The sequence below is a fragment of the Nannospalax galili genome, unplaced genomic scaffold (assembly GCF_000622305.1).
Source record: "Nannospalax galili isolate Female #2095 unplaced genomic scaffold, S.galili_v1.0 scaffold1437, whole genome shotgun sequence".
Classification (NCBI taxonomy): Eukaryota; Metazoa; Chordata; class Mammalia; order Rodentia; family Spalacidae; genus Nannospalax; species Nannospalax galili.
In genome coordinates, this window is record NW_008341050.1 from 247,652 (window position 1) to 265,712 (window position 18,061).

Consider the following 18,061-nt stretch of genomic DNA (forward strand, 5'->3'; position numbering starts at 1 on the left):
TGACGGCCTCTTGTCTTCGCAGGCATTACACAACACGGGTGCACTTACCTACATGCAGGCAATACACTCATACACATAAAATAAAATTTAAAAAATTGAAAAAAAGAAAATGTAGGGACTAGAGAGATGGCTCAGCAGTTTCCCAGGGAATCTGACAGTCTCTTCTGTTCTTTTCTGTTCTCTGTGGGCATTGCACAACGCAGGTCCACTTACCTACATGCAGGCAATACATGCATACAGATAAAAATAAAATATTTTTTAAAAATTAAATTTTTTTAAAAATGTAAATTTTTTTGTTGTTCTTTTTGAGACAGGGTCTCCCTGTAGCCCTAGCTGGTCTGGATTCGCTATGGAGACCAGTCTGGCCTCAAACTCACAGATCTGCCTGCCTCTGAGTGCTGGGATTAAAGGCGTGCACCACCACGCCCGGCTGTAAATTTCTTTTTAAAAAAAGTGATTTATTTCTATTTGTACAAATATTATGTTTGCCTACATGTATACTGGTATGTGTATAGTGCCCACAGAGGCCAGAAGAGGATGACACAGTCACCGTGTGGGTGCTGGGGAGTGAACCCAGGTCCTCTGGAAGAGCAGCAAGTACTCAACCACTGATCTATCTCTCCAACCCTGAAATGTAAATTTCTAATCCACTGAGACAATTCAGTTCCGGAGATGGAGCTCAGTAAACTATAGTCTTTCAGGTCACTGACACTAAACAGATGTCTGCCTCCCAGATGATTCTCTTGCCTACGCTAAGGATTGAGAACCACTTGTCTAGATTAAGAATTTGCCAAATGTGACTAACATTTGTTCAGCACCTGCCCTAGGCTGGGCCTCTTCATATGATTTATCTTTCATTTCACCATAAGGAAGTAGGTGTCAGTCTGCAGATTGTACTCATAGTAAGTGGTAGAGTCTAGATCCACAGGCTTGAAGATAGAGGCTGCAGACTGCATTTTATCATTTTCTATATCTTTAGTGATCTTTGCTCATTAGAACTACCAGTGGTGCTCTTAGAAATGCTGCCGGGCATGGTGGCACACACCTTTGATCCCAGCATGTGGGAGGCAGAGACAAGCAGATTTCTGTGAGTTCCAGGCCAGCCTGATCTACATAGTGAGTTCCAGACCAGCTGGGGCTACAGGGAGACCCTGTCTCAAAAAGATACCCCCCCCCCAAAAAAAAGAGAAATGCTACTGCTAGTTGACCTGGTGGCACACGCCTTTCGTCCTAGCACTTCATCCCAGCACATCCCAGCAGAGGTAGGCCAATCAGTGTTCCAGCACAAAAGCTGATATGTAGTTAGAACTTAATTGTTGTTTTTAGGTGGGTCTTTGCTATGTTTTCCAGGCTGATCTTTATCCTCTAGGCTCAAGCAATCCTTCTGCCTCCTACCTCAGCCTGCTGAGTAGTAAGAGCTTTAGGTGTATGCTACTGTACCCAGTTTAATATTTGAATAGTGGAAACGAGACAGTTTGGTGGTTAAGAGTGCTTCCTGCTCTTCCATAAGATCTGAGTTCAGTTCACAGTACCCATGTTGGGCAGCTTACAATCACCTGTAATTCTAGTTCCAGGGGATCTGACACCTTCTGGCCTCTGCAGGCACCAGGACATACTATAGCATTTGCACACAGAAACAACACACACATACACACAAAAAGAAAGGGCCAGAGCCAGGCATGGTGGATCCATACCTTTAATACCAGCAGAGGCATGTAGAGCTCTGTGAGTTCCAGGATAGCCAGGTCTACATAGTAAGTTCCAGGTCAACTGGGCTACAGGGATACCCTGTTTCAAAAAAATTAAATAAAGGGGCTGGAGAGATAGCTCAGTGGTTAAGAGCATTCTTCCAAACTCCGTAGACATTGCACAACACAGGAGTACTCAACACACATGCAGGCAATACACTCATAAATTAAAATAATAAAAAATAAATAAATAGCCATGCGTGGTGGCGCATGCTTTTAATCCCAGCACTTGGCACTGCCCAGAGGCAGGCGGATCTCTGTGAGTTCAAGGCCAGCCTGGTCTACATAGTGAGTTCCAGGACAGCTGGGGCTACAGGGAGACCCTGTTTAAAAAAAGACACAAAAAAAGTTATATTTGAGGAGGAAGCATAAAAATTTACTGCATGTTAATTAGCAAAGGTGATAAACATTACCGTTGAAATCTACCTGATGACTTTATATCCATACTCAGGTGCCAAGGATCCCAGCATAACCAACTGTGACTAGTAATGATCAAATACATAGAGATTAGAGACCCATGTAGAAACATCTAAGTGTTAGTAACATTAAAAATAAGTCTTTCTGAGGGAAACAGTGTATTTTAAAATAAAATGGAGGTCTTTTTTAAAGGTTAACTCATTCAATTTTATGTCTTACAGGGTTTATACTGAGTTCAATATTGTATAACTGTATTAATTCAACTGTGAACCTAAAAATTTACAGCCACTTTTGAAAGAGATGTATCTTTGCTCTGGAAATTGTTATTGAATATGTTAGCACTGTAATGAAATACTTCTTCTAATCATGTGGTTATTAAATTTAAAAAAGTTTTTAATAATACTTGAATGGTGAATGAAGGGATCTCTAAATTTTTTTAACTGATGAACGCAAATCACTTCATGAAATCATACTACTAACAAATGGAGTAACAAGAAATCAAATCTTGTTCTTACTCAAAATTCTGTTTTTACTTTATTTATTATTTTTATTTTATGTGTATGAGTGTATTGCCTGCATGTGTGTAAGTGCACCTGTGCCATGTGATACCCATGGAGGTCAGAAGAAGGCAGCAAATCCCTTCTGAGGGTTTTGGGACTCAAACCCAGGTCCTCTGCAAGAGCAGTCAGTGCTCTTAACTGCTGAGCCATCTCTCCAGCCCCTCAAAATTCTGTTTTTTACGACTGCATCATAACCAAAATAAACAGCATTTAGCATGCTAGCAAAGCAGCAATTCCACAAGCTCTTACCTAATGTTAAATCTATTACAACTGTAATAATATTGTTTTGTAACAGAAAGAGGTTTCATAATTTAGGATACATTTGTGCAATGGAAACCTAGAAACAAGTAGAGATTTTATTACTAACAAAAACTGCCATGTTTGCACACACTTCTCTGTTCCTTGTATTGTTTTTTAAATTTTATTTATTATTTTTATTTTGTGTGTATGCATGTATTGTCTGCATGTAGGTAAATGCACCTGTGTCGTGCAGTGCTGGCAGAGGTCAGAAGAGGTTGTCGGATCCCCTGGAACTGGAGTTATGGACAGTTGTTAGCTTCCATGTGGGTGCTGGGATTTAAACTGCAGTCTTCTGCAAGAACAACCAGTGTTCTTAAACGCTGAGCCATCTCTCGAGCCCCTGTTCCTTGTACTGTAATAGCAATTTAGTTCAGCAAACATTTGTTAGCAAATATTTGAGAACACTCAGAGATACAGAAAATAATAAAATGCAGCTTGTGACTTGGGAGATGGAGGCAGGAAGATCAGGTGTTTGAGTCCAATCTGGATTACATAAGAGGCAGAGGTAGGTGGATCTCTGTGAGTTCAAGGCTAGCCTGGACTACATAGAGAGTTCTAGTCTAGCTGGGGCTACAGGGAGACCCTGTCTCCAAAAATCAAAAAAAAAAAAAAAAAAAAAAGGCAACTTACCAGCTATCTACAGTACAAGTCCTTGCCTTCAACTCTTTTGGTCCAGGAGGCATACTGAGAAATAGAGATATGAGCAATATAGCTTCTATGTTGCCCAAGGAAGTAAGGACTGACTTTGTAGGTGAGGAGCTGGGAGATGGTCAGAAAAGACTTTACAGAATACATACCAGTGCAACTCAAGCAGAGCTCATCAGAAGTCCTCTACACAATGGAGTTCTATGGTGGAGTATATAGATTTTCAGAATGATTAATGGGTAATTTTAAATGGGGGTGGGGGAGGCTGGAGAGATACTCTTGCAGAGGACCTAGGGTCAGTTCCCAGCACCCACATGCTGGCTAACAACCAGACATAACTACAGTTCCAGGGGATCCAATGCCCTCTTTTTGCCTCCTGGGGCATACCATACTGCACATGGTATACTTGCATGCATGCAGGCAAAACAATCATACACATAAAATAAATTTTAAAAATTAAGTCAGGCATGGTGGTGCACACCTTTAATCCCAGTACTAGGGAGGCAGAGGCAGGCAGATCTCTGTGAGATTGAGGCTAGCCTGGTCTACATAGCAAGTTCCAGATCAGCAGGGACTATGGGGATACTCTGTCTCAAAAAAAAAGCAAAACAAAATAAAAAACAATTTAAGAAATAAATTAAGCCAGACAAGGTGGAGCACACCTGGAGTCCTAGCACGTGGAAGACAGAGGCAGACGGATCTCTCTGAGTTCAAAGCCAGCTTGGTCTACATAGTTCTAGGCCAGCTGGGGCTACAGGGAGACCCTGTGTCAAAAAGACCAAAAGAAAAAAACAAAGAAATTATAAATTGGGAACTGGGTATGGTGGTGCACACCTGTAGTCCCAGCACTTGGGAAGCAGAGGTGAATCTCTGTGAGTTCAAAGCCAACCTGGTCTACATAGTGAGTTCCAGGCCAGCTAAGACTACAGGGAGATTCTGTCTCAAAAAAGACCCCCCCAAAAAGAAAAAAATAATAAAATGGAAAGACCCAAATCAGCCCTCTAGACTAGAGTCACTTGTTTTTAGTTACTTGATTTTATTTGCCTTTAAATATCACAATTTTTAAATGTTTAATTAAATTTTATTAGTGTTTTGCCTGCATGCATGTGTCACGTTTATGCCTGGTGCCTGCTGCCTGCTGAATCCAGCAGAGGACATCAGATTCCTTGGAAGTGGAGTTACAGAGGGTTGTGAGCCACCATGTGGGTAGTGGGAACTGAATCCTGGCCTGCTGCAAAAACAGTTAAATGCTCTTAACTACTGAGCCCCTCCTCTGCATTCCCCCCTCACCAGCTTCTTTACCCTATAAACTCCCCTTTGGAAGGAAGATTTGAGGCTTGGGTCTGTCGTTTCCTCATGCTTGGCCGCTTTTGAATAAACTGCTCCTTTGGAAAACATCATTTCAGTTCAGTGAACAGCACACTGTTCAATGCACAAAATGGTCCTGGTTCAGTAACGAGTTCAAATAGCAAAGCAGCACTCTCCCTTGAAGAACTTCTGGAGCACCCCAGTCATTTCTTCAATTACCTGAACTCTTGAACTGAATCCTCTGCTACTGCTGTCACTTTTAAATGGGCTTTGGGGGAAAGCAATTTGGGGTTAGTCCACGTTTCTATGGGAGACACAGTGCCTAAAACAGTGTACATTAGAGAGTCTAGAGATCTGACACTAGTGCTGACTAGAAGATTCATGCATCAGAAGAGAGGATGTGGAGGGCAGAAGTTTGTGCTATAATTAATTCTAGGAGTAACAGAGCTTGGGAAGGGAGGGGAGTACAGCCGGTAACTATTTTGAGCAAGCTGTGATTGACAGGACATGTGTACTGGACTGTACTGATCCCAGGTCCAAGTTGCCTGCCTATGGTGTGTGGCATGGGGTTCGGGGGGAGGCCTGGGGCAGCCGGAGCAGAACAGCCAGACAGCAGGCCAGACGGGGTACCAGCGCCTCAACTTCTCTCTCTGGGACACGGTCCAATTCCGGGGGCCATAAGCCAAGCTGAGCGATGGGTGCTGAGGAGGAGGTGCTGGTCACATTATCAGGGGGAGCTCCTTGGGGCTTCCGACTTCATGGGGGGGCCGAACAGAGGAAACCTTTACAGGTATCCAAGGTAAGGGAGAGCCCTGAAATGAAATTTCAGGGAGAAGGGAACTCAAGGGAACCTGGGAAAAACGATGTGGTAGCCTACTGGACCAGGGGAGTGGGGCAGAGTGGGAGGTTGTGAAGAAGAGGTGGTGGGCAGAGAGGCAGGTGAAGAGGTGGGCAGAGAAGTATGCTCATCTGATAAGGGGAGTAGACTAACCACTAGCTTCTTCTGGAAGGCCATTAGCAAAGGCTGGATTCAGGGAGCAGAGTAAATTGAAGGCCCTACTTCAGCACTGTGGTAGTAGAGGCCAAGTCTGGTCAGTCATCCAGCAGTTGCTCTTCTATGAGCGTAAGCCTCACTGCTCCAAACTCCAGGAATGTAGGGAAGGTTCTAATTTCTGACTAAACCGATATGCAACAAGTTGAGGCTGTCTCACCCAGCCCAGCCCAGCCCAGCCCAACCCTCCCGTCTGTCCTGCCCTGTCCATGCCTTCAGTGCTCCTCTCTCCCTAAGTCAGATCCTTTCTCTTACTAGGCAAGGCTTTTTAGGTCCCAGGAGGGTTATGGCAAGATTTGGCCTATCTGATGAAGTCATAACCCTTTTGTAGGGTTTTACCCTACAGACTTAGTTTTCCTGGACTATAAAACATGGGTAATAATAGTACCAATTTTAAAAAATTATTCTAAGGTCCGGTTATGGTGGCGCATGCCTTTAATCCCAGCACTCGGGAGGCAGAGACAGGCAGATCTCTGTGAGTTCGAGGCCAGCCTGGTCTCCATGGTGAATCCAGGACAGCTGGGGCTACAGCTTTTTGAGACCATGTCTCAAAAAAACCAAAAAATAAATTAATTTAAAAATCATTCTAAGAATTGAATGCAGTAATTCATACAGTGCAGTGTCTAAAACTTAGTAAGAACTCAATAAATGGTAGCCCTCTGTGTGTGCACATATCATGTACACACACACACATACACATACACACACACACACTCACTCTGATCATAATCTCTCAGAATCTAGATAGTTTACCTTAATCTGGAATACTGTTCTAAAATGTTAACTTGTAATAGCACCTGGGAATCCAAGGCCCAGGAAAAAACTTCTGGCCAGTAGAGATACTGCCTTGGAGGAAAATCTTGGGGATACTATTGTTTCTCAAATTTCATTCCATGCAGTTTTCTCCAACCCTGTTTTATTCAGTGGTTACCCTGCCTCCAATAAACCTTTTTTTGTTTTGTTTTGTTTTGTTCTATTCTGAGATAGGGTCCTCCTGTAGCCCCAGCTGACCTGGAATGTAGACCAGGTTGCCCTCAGTCTCACAGAGATCCAATTGCCTCTGCCTCCAAAGGGCCAAGATTAAAGGCATGTGCTATCCTGCTCATCTTCCCATAAACCTGTATCTTTAGACTGACACAGATAACTCTCCACCCTGTTTACCCTACAAAGAAAAAGTCCCTCACATAGGCCCTTCTTATCCATTCACTCTATTCCCACTGGAGCCCTCATCATCTACATTCTTCCTTCTAACATCTCAGATCCGAAGACGGAGCCAAGCTGGCAGAGCAGGACTCCGAGAGAGGGACCAGCTCTTGGCAATCAATGGGGTTTCTTGCACCAGCTTCTCTCATGCTAGTGCCATGACCCTCATTGATGCCTCAGGGAATCAGCTTGTCCTCACTGTACGGAGGTATGAACACCTTCACTCCTTTCCCCCTAGTCTAGGGCTTTCCTTACCTGACTTAGCTCTATGTCTTTCTCACCTGGCTTTAGCGACTAACAGTTACCTATTCCTGCTTGTGTTTTTCTGCTGGAGAATGTTTGTGTATACCTCCCAAAGGGTTTGCATGAATTTTCAATTAAGAGGTGGGTGTTGAGTAATAATAGTACCAGTTATTACTCAATAATTGACTCAATAATAGTAAGTGACTGGTGAACTTCAACCTTCCGCCTGTCTCCTTATCACATCTTTCTTAAAGCCCATTTCCATTTAGAGCTCTCCAAACACACTTGTCTTCCTTTCTCTCGGTCACCTATTCCAGCCATATATCAGTCTCCTCTTTCTCCATTCCCTCTTTCCCTCATCCCCTCCAGATCTCTAGGGCTATGTTAGTTGTGCAGCCCCTCTCTCATGTTCTGTCATCTTTCCCATCCAGGGTAGCAGATGAAGGATCTGTGAGATCTCCATCTCCTGGGGAGCTTCAGGTGCTGTCGCCCTTATCTCCATTGAGTCCTGAACCCCCTGGTATTCCTGTTCCCCAGCCTCTTCAGCCTGGAAGTCTTCGTTCACCCCCTGACAGTGAGGCTTACTATGGAGAGACAGACAGTGATGTTGATGGCCCTGCCACACAGGAGAAGCCCCGCCGACCCCGCCGCAGAGGCCCCACAAGGCCCTTCCTTCCAGGAGCCCCACCTGATGAGGTCTACCTGTCTGATAGCCCTGCAGAGCAGGCATCTGCTAAACCTGGCCCTCCCAGCCAGGGTGACAGCAGTGTGAGCTCCCCATCTTGGGAGGAAGGGGCAGCCCTTCAGCCACCACCAGCAGAAGCACTTCTGTTACCCCATGGTCCTCTCCGGCCTGGTCCTCATCTCATCCCTATGGTGGGGCCTGTCCCCCACCCAGTGGCAGAAGATCTTACTACCACCTACACCCAGAAGGCCAAGCAAGCCAGTGAGTGCCTGAACTCTTTTGTTCTCAATCAGGATCTGGGCCCTAAAATCTGTGTTTTCATATCTACACATTCTACCTACCTTGTGTTCCCTGGAAACAGTCTTTGGGACACCTAGAGAGTATACAACAGTAATGAGGGAGAGGAGAATAGTTTTATTCATGGTCCCTACTTATTTTGCTATTTGGCCAGCATAGCAAAAAGGTAACGGGTGGCTCAGTCAAACCAAAAACAGAGTAAGTGGGAAAACTGGGAAAGGACAGGAATAGGTGAAGTTTTGGTGGTGGTTGTTGTTTTGCTGGATGTCGGGATGGAGTGAGGAGAGGACAGATTTAGGGTAAGGGAGCATCTGAAAGCAGGGTACAGTTACAGACACTGTATGGTGTTAATTGTAGGCACAGTACTATCTTTAACACTTTTAAGTTCATTTGGGATTCCTAGGGACTAGGAATATTGGGGGGGGTATGATCATGAGACCTCCTGGTAAGTGGAAAAAGAAGGGATCTTTGGCTTTTTATCGAAGGCAAGAATGTAGGCCTGAGCAGAAAAAGCCAGTTCCAGTTATCCCAGGCTCTTTGCTATTTTTTCTGTGAGCTACAGAAGTAGAGTTTCTCTTTACCTTCCATGTCTGTCCCACAGAGATCTTTTTGTCATTTCTAAAATCTCTCGATTCCCTCACTAGTTCTCTCCTTTCTTCCTCTCCATCCTTCTATTTCTTGTTCTATAGTGTTTTTTTGTCTCCGAGTTTGATTTCTTTTTGTCATTTCTAAAATCTCTCGATTCCCCTCACTAGTTCTCTCCTTTCTTCCTCTCCATCCTTCTATTTCTTGTTTCTATAGTGTTTTTTTGTCTCCGAGTTTGATTAGAGGCTAAAAGCCTGAGAATTGAGTTTTACCTCCTGAGTGTCCATTATCCTACAAAGAAATTCCAGATGCATGCTCAGGATCCCATTCCTATCCCCAAGTCTCAATTTAGCACCCCCTCCCTTCCCATCATGATGGGAGAGGTTGTAGTTAGTGGTTCGGGCTTATTTTTAGCCAAGCAGACCTCACAGTGTAGTGGGGGTGGGGTGAGGGGAAGGGGAAGCAGGTGCCCATGTCTATCACACCAGGAGTTGTAGGGCAGGGAAAGGAGGGATGGGGACAGGTTCTAAAAAAAGCTCAGTGAGCTCATTCGGCTGCCAGCTCTGGGCACAAGACAAAGGGGCTTTAAAAGGCCTTGGGGGTGCCTCAAGCTGGTCCTGCTCCAGCCAACACCGGTGGCCTTTCTCAGCATGGAGACCTTTGAGCCCATCATCCAAGAGCCCCTCATCCAAGCCAGCTTGGACAAAGCCCCAAGCCCAGTTCCTGAGCTCCAAGACCCATTCTATGCAGGTACTACCCTATCCATTCAAAGGGAGACTGGGGTCTAGAATGGAGGGCTCAGCAGCTGAGAAGGGTGGTCTTTGGGAAAGGTCATACTCTCTCATCCTCTCTTTTTTTGCTGTCCTCTCCCCACCTTTTTTTTTTCAGGAAAGTGTCACTGCCCCTTTCTCAGAATGGGTTGATGCCATGACCACATGACAAAGGGGTTAATGACCACCTGAGCTATAGAAAGCTCATAGGAAAAGAATGAGAAGTGGGAGTTCATTATAAATACATGAAGACATGTATGTATGGATCTATGGGAAAATATATGTATGAATAAGAAAGTATCTGTCTACATGAGCAGCTAGTGTCAAGAAAGCTTTGGGAGTAATGGTTGCTCACAGCAGGTCTTGGCAGTGTATTAAATGCTAAATTTACTTATTACAATATTCATAGCAACTTTGTGAAACAGCCATTATCATCCTCATTTACAAATGAGGAAAGTACAGTTCAATGAGGTGAAGTCATTGTCCTTGAACTGAACCCTGACTCCTGTGTCTATTCTCTCATGCACAGTACTATTCTGTGTTATACACGTTGGGAGGAGAGGAATGAGAGCCCTAATCAGAAAGCAGCTTGGAATCTGGAGAGGAAACTAGATGGAATTTTAAGAATTTTTAGGAGGAACTGGGAACTGTGGACCAGAAAGTATCCATGTCTAAGGCGGGGTTTTAGCAGCTGGGCAGCCTTTCCCATTTCCTGGCCCCACCTACCCAAACCCACAGGGCATGGGAAGCCCTTCCTTGGCTCATCAGCACACAGGCCCTCACATGCCTGCCTGATGGTGGCTGCCTGAGCTCACTACCTAAAAGGCTTGGCAAATAGGGGAGGAAGCACATCTGACTTCCAAAGCAATCCCATCTTGTGGGGAAAGGAGAATATATTTACCTGGTGACATAGAAGTATCCTAAAGATTTGGAAGGTGGCTGGCCGTGGAAAGCAGCACTCTGTCTTTTCCTGCATCTTGGATCCACTCTTATCCCTCTATGTGAGTAGCAGGGGTATGAAGCACAGAGGAGTGCTCTGGCAGTTGAAGGGCCAAGATCAGCTCTACAGCCTATACTGAAACAGGGTCTCTGCAGGGGAGACTCTGGGAAGAGCTACCTAGAGCATGTAGACATGCAAATTTGAGGGACTGTGTTGCTAAGTGAACTGAGGTGTATGTAAGCTGGGATGTATATGAATAAGAGAAAAGTAAGTTAGAGAAAATATACCCACAGCTGGCTTTCAGTAGTAGACTGATGATCTTGTTGAGATGGCGTGTGGGGAGGCCAGGCATGATAGTACATCCTTTTAATCCCAGACACAAGGAGTTCAAGGTCTCTGTGAGTTCAAGGCCAGCCAGGTCTACAGAGTGAGGCATTCCAGGACAGCCAGGGCTCTACATAGTGAGATCCTGTCTCAAAAAAAGTGTGTGAGGAGTGTTTGTGATGTGAATGGCATGACAAGAGTGGAGTTGTGAATGGAGATTCTTATTCTGATCTGTGTAATCTGTGTATCAAGAAGTGGAGATAAATTCCAAACTATGTGCACCTGCTAACATAGTATCTATGGGGGGAGATAAGTGTCCCTAACATTTTCTCTCTCTGGACTTGTCTCATTTCCCTGCCTGCCATGGAGTGACACCTCCCCCCACTCCCACTGCTGGTCAGGAATGGGAAGCAGGTGAAGAATGTGTGGAGTGGATAAGGGCACATCTCCCAGAAGATAGGAGTAGACTAGTGGAAGAGAGAACAGAAGAGCTGTGGGGAGGGCAGTGTCTGTCCTTGGCTTCACCTTTCACCCTCCACTCTGTCCCCAAGTCAGAGGGTTTTGCCACAGGCAAGAGACATTGTGGGTCCTGTTAATGAAAAGGCAGGCAATAAGAGCTTGGGGGAGCAGGGTTAGTTCAGGCTGTGAAGCCTCTGACCAGTCCACCTCTTGATCTCCTCAGAACTGCAACGTACAGAAAGCCTCCAAGAGAAGAGCGTGAAGGAGGCCAAGACCAAATGCCGGACCATTGCATCCCTGCTAACTGCAGCCCCCAACCCTCATTCTAAGGGGGTGCTTATGTTTAAGAAACGGCGGCAGAGAGCCAAGAAGTACACCCTAGTGAGTTTCGGGGCTGCAGCAGGCACAGGCACGGAGGAAGAGGACGGTGTCCCTCCAACGAGTGAGTCGGAGCTGGACGAAGAGGCCTTCTCAGACGCCCGCAGCCTTACCAATCAGTCTGACTGGGATAGCCCCTATCTGGACATGGAGCTGGCCAGGGTGGGCTCAGGCGCAACAGAGGGTCAGAGCTCGGGGCTGGGAGGGCAGCTGAGCGAGGTCTCTGCCCGAGGGGCCCAACTCCGTGAACAGCAGCGCCAGGGCGCAGCCTCCAGCACCCAGGAGCTGGCTCCGGCTAGCCCAGCAGCCATGCTAAATGGGCAGGGTCCGGAGTCACCACCGCGGGCTCAGAGTGCTCCTCCAGAAGCAGCTGTGTTCCCACTCAGTCCTTTGTCGGCACCTTCGGTCAGCCCTAGACCCTTCCTCCCAGATGGTAGAGCCCCTACTCCAGCCCCAAGTATCTTTAACAGGTCAGCAAGGCCTTTTACCCCAGGCTTACAAGGGCAGCGATCAGGTACCACCTCGGTGATTTTCCGGCCCTTAGCCCCAAAGAGAGCGAGTGAAAGCTTGGGAGGCCTGAGCCCCGCCCCATCCCCTTTCGTGTCCTCCCCACCCCCTTTCGCATCCCCTCCGCAGGGGCCCACTCCTCTGCCCAGCTTCTCCACCGGGGTTCCCAGCCACCCGCCGGGTTCCCCCAGCACCCCGCGCTCCTTGGGCCCTGTGACCGCCACCAGCTCCCTGTACATCCCAGCCCCGAGTCGTCCCGTTACACCCGGAGGAGCCCCAGAGGCTCCCGCTCCTACTGGCGCGGCTGCCATGACCTCCACAGCTTCGATCTTCTTATCCGCACCTCTTCGAACCTCTGCCCGCCCAGAGGTCCCGATCCCCGCGACCCCCGCGGCCCCCGCGCCTCCCAGCGCTCGGGAGCAGCGCATCTCTGTGCCCGCTGCGCGCACCGGCATCCTGCAGGAGGCCCGGCGCCGCGGCACTCGGAAGCAGATGTTCCGGCCTGGCAACGAAGAAACGAAAAACTCGCCCAACCCGGAGCTGCTGTCTCTGGTGCAGAACCTGGATGAAAAACCCCGGACTGGGAGTGCTGAATCTGGTCCGGAAGAGGACGCCTTGAGCCTCGGAGCTGAAGCTTGCAACTTCATGCAGCCACTAGGGGGCAGAAGTTACAAGACCGTGCCTCACGTAGCACCTAAAACGCCGCCCCCAGTGGCCCCCAAGACCCCACCCCTTATGACTCCTAAGACTCCACCCCCTGTGGCTCCCAAGCCCGCGGCGGCTCGAGGGCTTCTAGATGGGCTAGTGAATGGGTCGGTCCCTACGGCTGGAATTTCTGAGCCACCGAGGCTGCAGGGGAGAGGTGGGGAGCTGTTTGCTAAGCGGCAGAGTCGTGCGGATAGGTATGTAGTGGAAGCAACACCTGGTGCTGGCCTTGGTCCTGGGTTTCGTCCTAGAAGTCCTTCTCCCACACCCTCACTGCCCCCGTCGTGGAAATACTCACCCAATATCCGTGCCCCGCCTCCTATTGCCTACAACCCCCTGCTCTCACCCTTCTTCCCTCAGGGTGCCCGAACGCTCCCTAATAAGACCCAATCCCAGGGGCCACGAGCGACCCCCAAGCAGGGCATTAAGGCTCTGGATTTCGTGCGGCATCAGCCCTACCAACTTAAAACTGCCATGTTCTGTTTTGACGAGGTTCCTCCAACCCCTGGCCCCTCCTCGGGGCCCCCCAAAACTGCCAGAGTCCAGGAGATCCGCAGATTTTCCACTCCAGCGCCCCAGCCCACTGCAGAACCCCTGGCTCCCACTGTGCTTGCCCCCAGAGCAGCTACCACATTGGATGAACCCATTTGGAGGGCAGAGCTGGCCGCAGCTCCTGTTAGCCCAGACCCTCCTCAAGAGTCTCCCAGGGGCCTTGCTGCCACCCCCAGCTCCTGTGCTTTCCAAGTAGCCAGGCCCCGATTCTCAGCCACCAGAACAGGATTGCAGGCTCAGGTGTGGAGGCCTGGGGCAGGGCGCCTGTGAGCAGGGAATAGGTCCCAGGACCAAGAAGTGGAACACGCAGTCCCAGAAGTTTCTTCTGCTTTGTTGTATCTGCTGCCATAGGTGTCTAGGCAAACTTCCCTCCTACCACAGATGGTTTTACAGTTAGCGGTCCACCCCCAGCTTGCTCCTCACTCGCTCCCTGCTGCTTTCCAACCTCATCTCTGCTTTGGTATCTTGCTTCCCTTTATATTTCCTTGCTTGGATCTGTCTCCTGGCCTCTCCACACAGAGTCCTCAGCAGGTCTCTTCTTTACATTTGTGTTTCTGTGGGCCTGGCTTTAATGTTTACAGAGAAGCATACAGTCAAGTAACCAATGAAATCTCAGGCAAGAAGCTCACTGCCAGGCAGGCAACCAAGGGACTAACTGACTTCTGTGTGTCCTAAGCCTCTCCCCACTCCTCACTCTGCTTTCCCTAAGTTAGCTGGCATATGCCTAGGTGTATATGTGTGTGTATATGTGCAAGTGTGTGTGATTAGGATCTGATGTGAAGAGTCATCAGATGTGCACACGTGCACTTCTGTCTGAGGCCAGAGTAAGAGGGGAGGTCTTAATAGATACTCCAAGGTAGGTCTTTTCCTTCTGCAGGAAGGGTCAGACACAAAGAGTCTAGCAGGGAGCAAGAGCTTAACTGCAGAACAACTCCTTAGAATGTCTGTAGCAGGTGCACAGCATCTTATGAAATTGACAGTCTGACAAGACTGGAGGACAGGCAGTTTGCATAGGTCTGAATTATACCAGCTGGACTAGGAATAAAACTAAGAATTCTTCTATTCCTCTGGATTTCAGAAAGTTAACAAACTAGAGGCCTATGCTGAGCAAGCCAGAATCCAGAAAGTGAAAAAGAAAGAAAATTTCCTCTGAGAATGAACAAATGGTTGGCCTCATTGCTTCATGAGTCTAAGACAGAAAGGAGGGAAAAAGAGAGCTGGGATGGGTGGAGAGTGAGGCAGAAATCAGGAGCGGGCCGGAATGAGTGAGCATGAACAAGAGAGGGCAGTGTTGGCCAAAAGTAAAGTGGGCTGACAAGAAATCAACTATGTGTGAGAGGGGCACTGGGGAAAGTCTGAGCTCAGAAGAATGGATGTATTTGTTAGAGAGTATGTACTGAATGGTGAAAGAAGGGCTGATGACTGTTACCTGCTGTACATCTAACCTTCCATTTGTCTTCTGCAGCTCATCCTGACTACCTGGGTGTTGGGGCTGCTTGATATAGTGGCATCTTGGGCCTATGAGTTCCGGGGCACTTCCGAAGCCTGACCTAGAGTCGGCCAGCCTGTCTGGTCACTTTCGATCACTCACCAAGACCGGGCGACTAGCGGAGTTGAGAGGGAGGGACAAAAAGGCCAATCACTTGTACAGGATTGGCTCTGTCAGGCCCTTCCTCATTCCTGGCTCGCGGTGGGTGTGATCCCTTGACCCGTAGGTCAATTATGCAGAAGGTGCCTGTCAATCATGAGTATGGTTTCCCGCCTGTGGCTTCTGCCTTTAAATATCAGCTCCCGCTGCAATAAAGTGTGTTCCTGCTCTGACTCCGCACCCGGCTCTGTGTGTTCCTTTTGAGCTGCACACTCACCATCCTGCTCAGCCCCAAGGGAAAACGGATTATTGGCTGGCTCCAAGGATTTCCTTTTCCCCTCCCCACATGTTGGAACCCGACATTTGGTGACCCGGACGTGATTCTTCACTAATTCTCCGCTGAAGGGCCAATCGGTCTGCGGGTGAGTGACCCCCATAAGATATGGGGAAGGCCAATTCTAAGTTAGATTCTTCTCTTGAGGCGTTAAGGCCTCAGTCTGTCAGACCAGCAAGCAACCCAAGCCTGGGATTACATCAATGAGATAGCACCCTGGGTTGCCGCTAGTAATCTCTTTGACTGGGAGACCTGGGACAGAGTGGAAAACCTCGTTAAGAGGTCCCAGGTAGGAAAGGGTAAGATCCCACCCCTGGGAGTTCTTCCCATGATCTCTGCCCTCAAAGGCTGTTTTCCCCCTCGGCCCCCAGAAAAGAGGGGGGGCTGTTCCGAGCCTCCTAAGCTTGTTGCCCCCTCTCGCAATAAGGAAACCTTACAAAAAAAGGAAGACCCGTCAAAGGCCATACAAAGGAGGGAGAGCCCACAGACCACCAGGGGGAGCCTTTATCCCTCCTTAGATCCCTTTGAGGTGGCCCCCTGGCCCTCTAAACCCCCTCCCCCATCAAAGGAGAGATGGGGGATAATCAAAATTCCCCCTTAGGGGCGACAGCATTATAACAGTGAGGAAAAATACCTGCTTAGGGAACCTCAATTATATCCCATCAGTGTCAACCTGGGGGGGCAACACCTGGCCATCTGGTATCCCTGGGAGGCCTCTGACCTTAAGGAGTTAAAGAAGGCCGTCGCTGAAGATGGTCCCGGATCCCCCTGGGTAGAAACTCTGTTGCAAGGTTTGGTCTACCAGTCATGCACCGCCAGGGATTGGACGGATCTTGCTAGGGCTGTCCTCCCTAGTCCCCTTTTTATCAAATGGTCAGCTTTATACAAAGAGGAGTGCCGCCAACAGGCAGAGACTAACCGGGCCGCAAATCCTCCAGTACCTATTACCTTCAGTATGCTAACAGGAAGTACTGACGCTTATGCTACTGGGGCCCAACAGGCCGCCATTCCCCTCCCATATCCTGATCAGGTCAGAGCCCTAGACCTGTTGGCATGGCGAAAGCTAGACTCTGGTCCCACTGAACCTCCTGTCTGCAGGATATACCAGAAGGTGGGGGAGCCCCTTCATGAGTTTGTGGATAGAGTTGAAAAAAGCCTTAAGAAAAAGATCCCCCCTGGGGCCATTGAGAGATCAATTTGCAAAGATACTCATATGGGATGGCATGGACGCCAACCACCGTGTGGCGTGTGCTGGGCTTAGGGAATGTTCCATCAGCCAGTGGATAGTGGCCTCCAAAGATGTGGGGACAAAGGTAGGACAGACCCAGGCCATGTCAGCGATCCTTCAAGCCCTCACACAGGCACTAAAGGATGCCTTCCTCAAGGAGGAGCCCATTAACCCACAGAAAAAGGGACGCTGCTTCAATTGCGGCCAGACGGGGCATTTCCGCCGACAATGCCCTAACCCGCGTCCCAGAAACAGCCCCAAACCGGCCCAGGATGCCCCCCATACCCCGTGTCCAAAATGTAAAAAGGGATTTCATTGGGCCAAAGATTGCAGATCAAAATATAACATACGAGGAGAGCCTTTAAACTCGAGGGGTGCCCCCCCAGCCCCGTTAAATAAGGGTGTACAAGCCCATTGGACAGTTCCTCTCATCCCCGGGCTGAGGCCCAAAATGACTCTAACCACTGGAAATAAAATTTCAAATTTCATTGACACTGGGGCGGATTGCACTGTGATCAGGAAGAAGGAGGCCCCCCCCGGAAGTTGGTCCCTGGCCTCCCCCCCCGCTGGGGGTGGGGGGGCCAATCCACCTCTTGGGAGACAGCCACTTGGCTACCTTAGGAAGATCCTAATGGGTGCCGTGGGGAAATCATCCCATTGGTTGTCTCAGGGCTAATGGCTAATCTCTTGGGGCAGGATATTCTGGGGGAGGCTGAGGCCTTCATCACTACGGATCATAAGGCCTTCTACAACAACCTCCTCGACCATGAGGAGTTCCAACAACAATTTGGGGATGAGGGGGCCGCTCACTCTAATTACAGAGATGACCCCTACTTTGAACATCTTAGAAACAGACATCCCTGGATGCACCCCCAATCCTAAAGGCCACTGCTCCACCCTTGCCCTTACCTATCACATAGTTGTCAGAAGGCCCGATATGGGTTGAGCAGTGGCCTCTACCTTCCAACAAACTACAACAGCTCCACCAACTAGTCAAAAACCAAGTGGATCTCAGGCATATCACACCATCCACTAGCCCCTGGAATTCCCCCATTTTTGTTATAAAAAAGACTAATGGAAATTGGAGACTACTCCAAGATCTGAGAGAGGTTAACAAAAGGATGGCTCCCATGGGCACCCCCCAGAGGGGAATGCCCTGGATCCCAGCCATCCCTGCCTCCCATGCTTTAGCCACTATAGACATCAAGGATTGCTTCTTCTCAATTCCTCTACG

The 18,061-nt window shown here is 48.5% G+C and overlaps 1 protein-coding gene across 3 annotated transcripts; it reads left to right on the plus strand.

The window, feature by feature from the left end:
* Positions 1–4,765: 4,765 nt before the first annotated feature.
* Synpo2l (synaptopodin 2 like) lies at positions 4,766–15,296 on the plus strand. 3 transcript variants are annotated; one of them, XM_008836578.3, is made up of 4 exons: positions 4,766–5,777; positions 7,289–7,440; positions 7,907–8,421; positions 11,759–15,296. In XM_008836578.3, the coding sequence occupies exons 1-4, from the start codon at positions 5,673–5,675 to the stop codon at positions 13,945–13,947; spliced, it is 2,961 nt and encodes a 986-aa protein (XP_008834800.1). In that variant the 5' UTR covers positions 4,766–5,672; the 3' UTR covers positions 13,948–15,296. The 3 variants fall into 3 exon arrangements, 2 of the variants coding, with proteins under 2 accessions (XP_008834800.1, XP_008834801.1); XR_003850078.1 differs by lacking the exons at positions 4,766–5,777; positions 7,289–7,440; positions 7,907–8,421 and adding an exon at positions 9,230–10,813 and having other exon boundaries at positions 11,759–11,883; XM_008836579.2 differs by lacking the exons at positions 4,766–5,777; positions 7,289–7,440; positions 7,907–8,421 and adding an exon at positions 9,237–9,792.
* The last annotated feature ends 2,765 nt before the right edge of the window (positions 15,297–18,061 follow it).

Bases quoted from the DNA above. Each gene is read 5' to 3' on its own strand.
- Synpo2l (XM_008836578.3), top strand. From the start codon at position 5,673: ATGGGTGCTGAGGAGGAGGTGCTGGTCACATTATCAGGGGGAGCTCCT. The intron at 5,778-7,288 runs GTAAGGGAGAGC...CTAACATCTCAG, and splicing joins AACCTTTACAGGTATCCAAG to ATCCGAAGACGGAGCCAAGC. The intron at 7,441-7,906 runs GTATGAACACCT...TTTCCCATCCAG, and splicing joins CTTGTCCTCACTGTACGGAG to GGTAGCAGATGAAGGATCTG.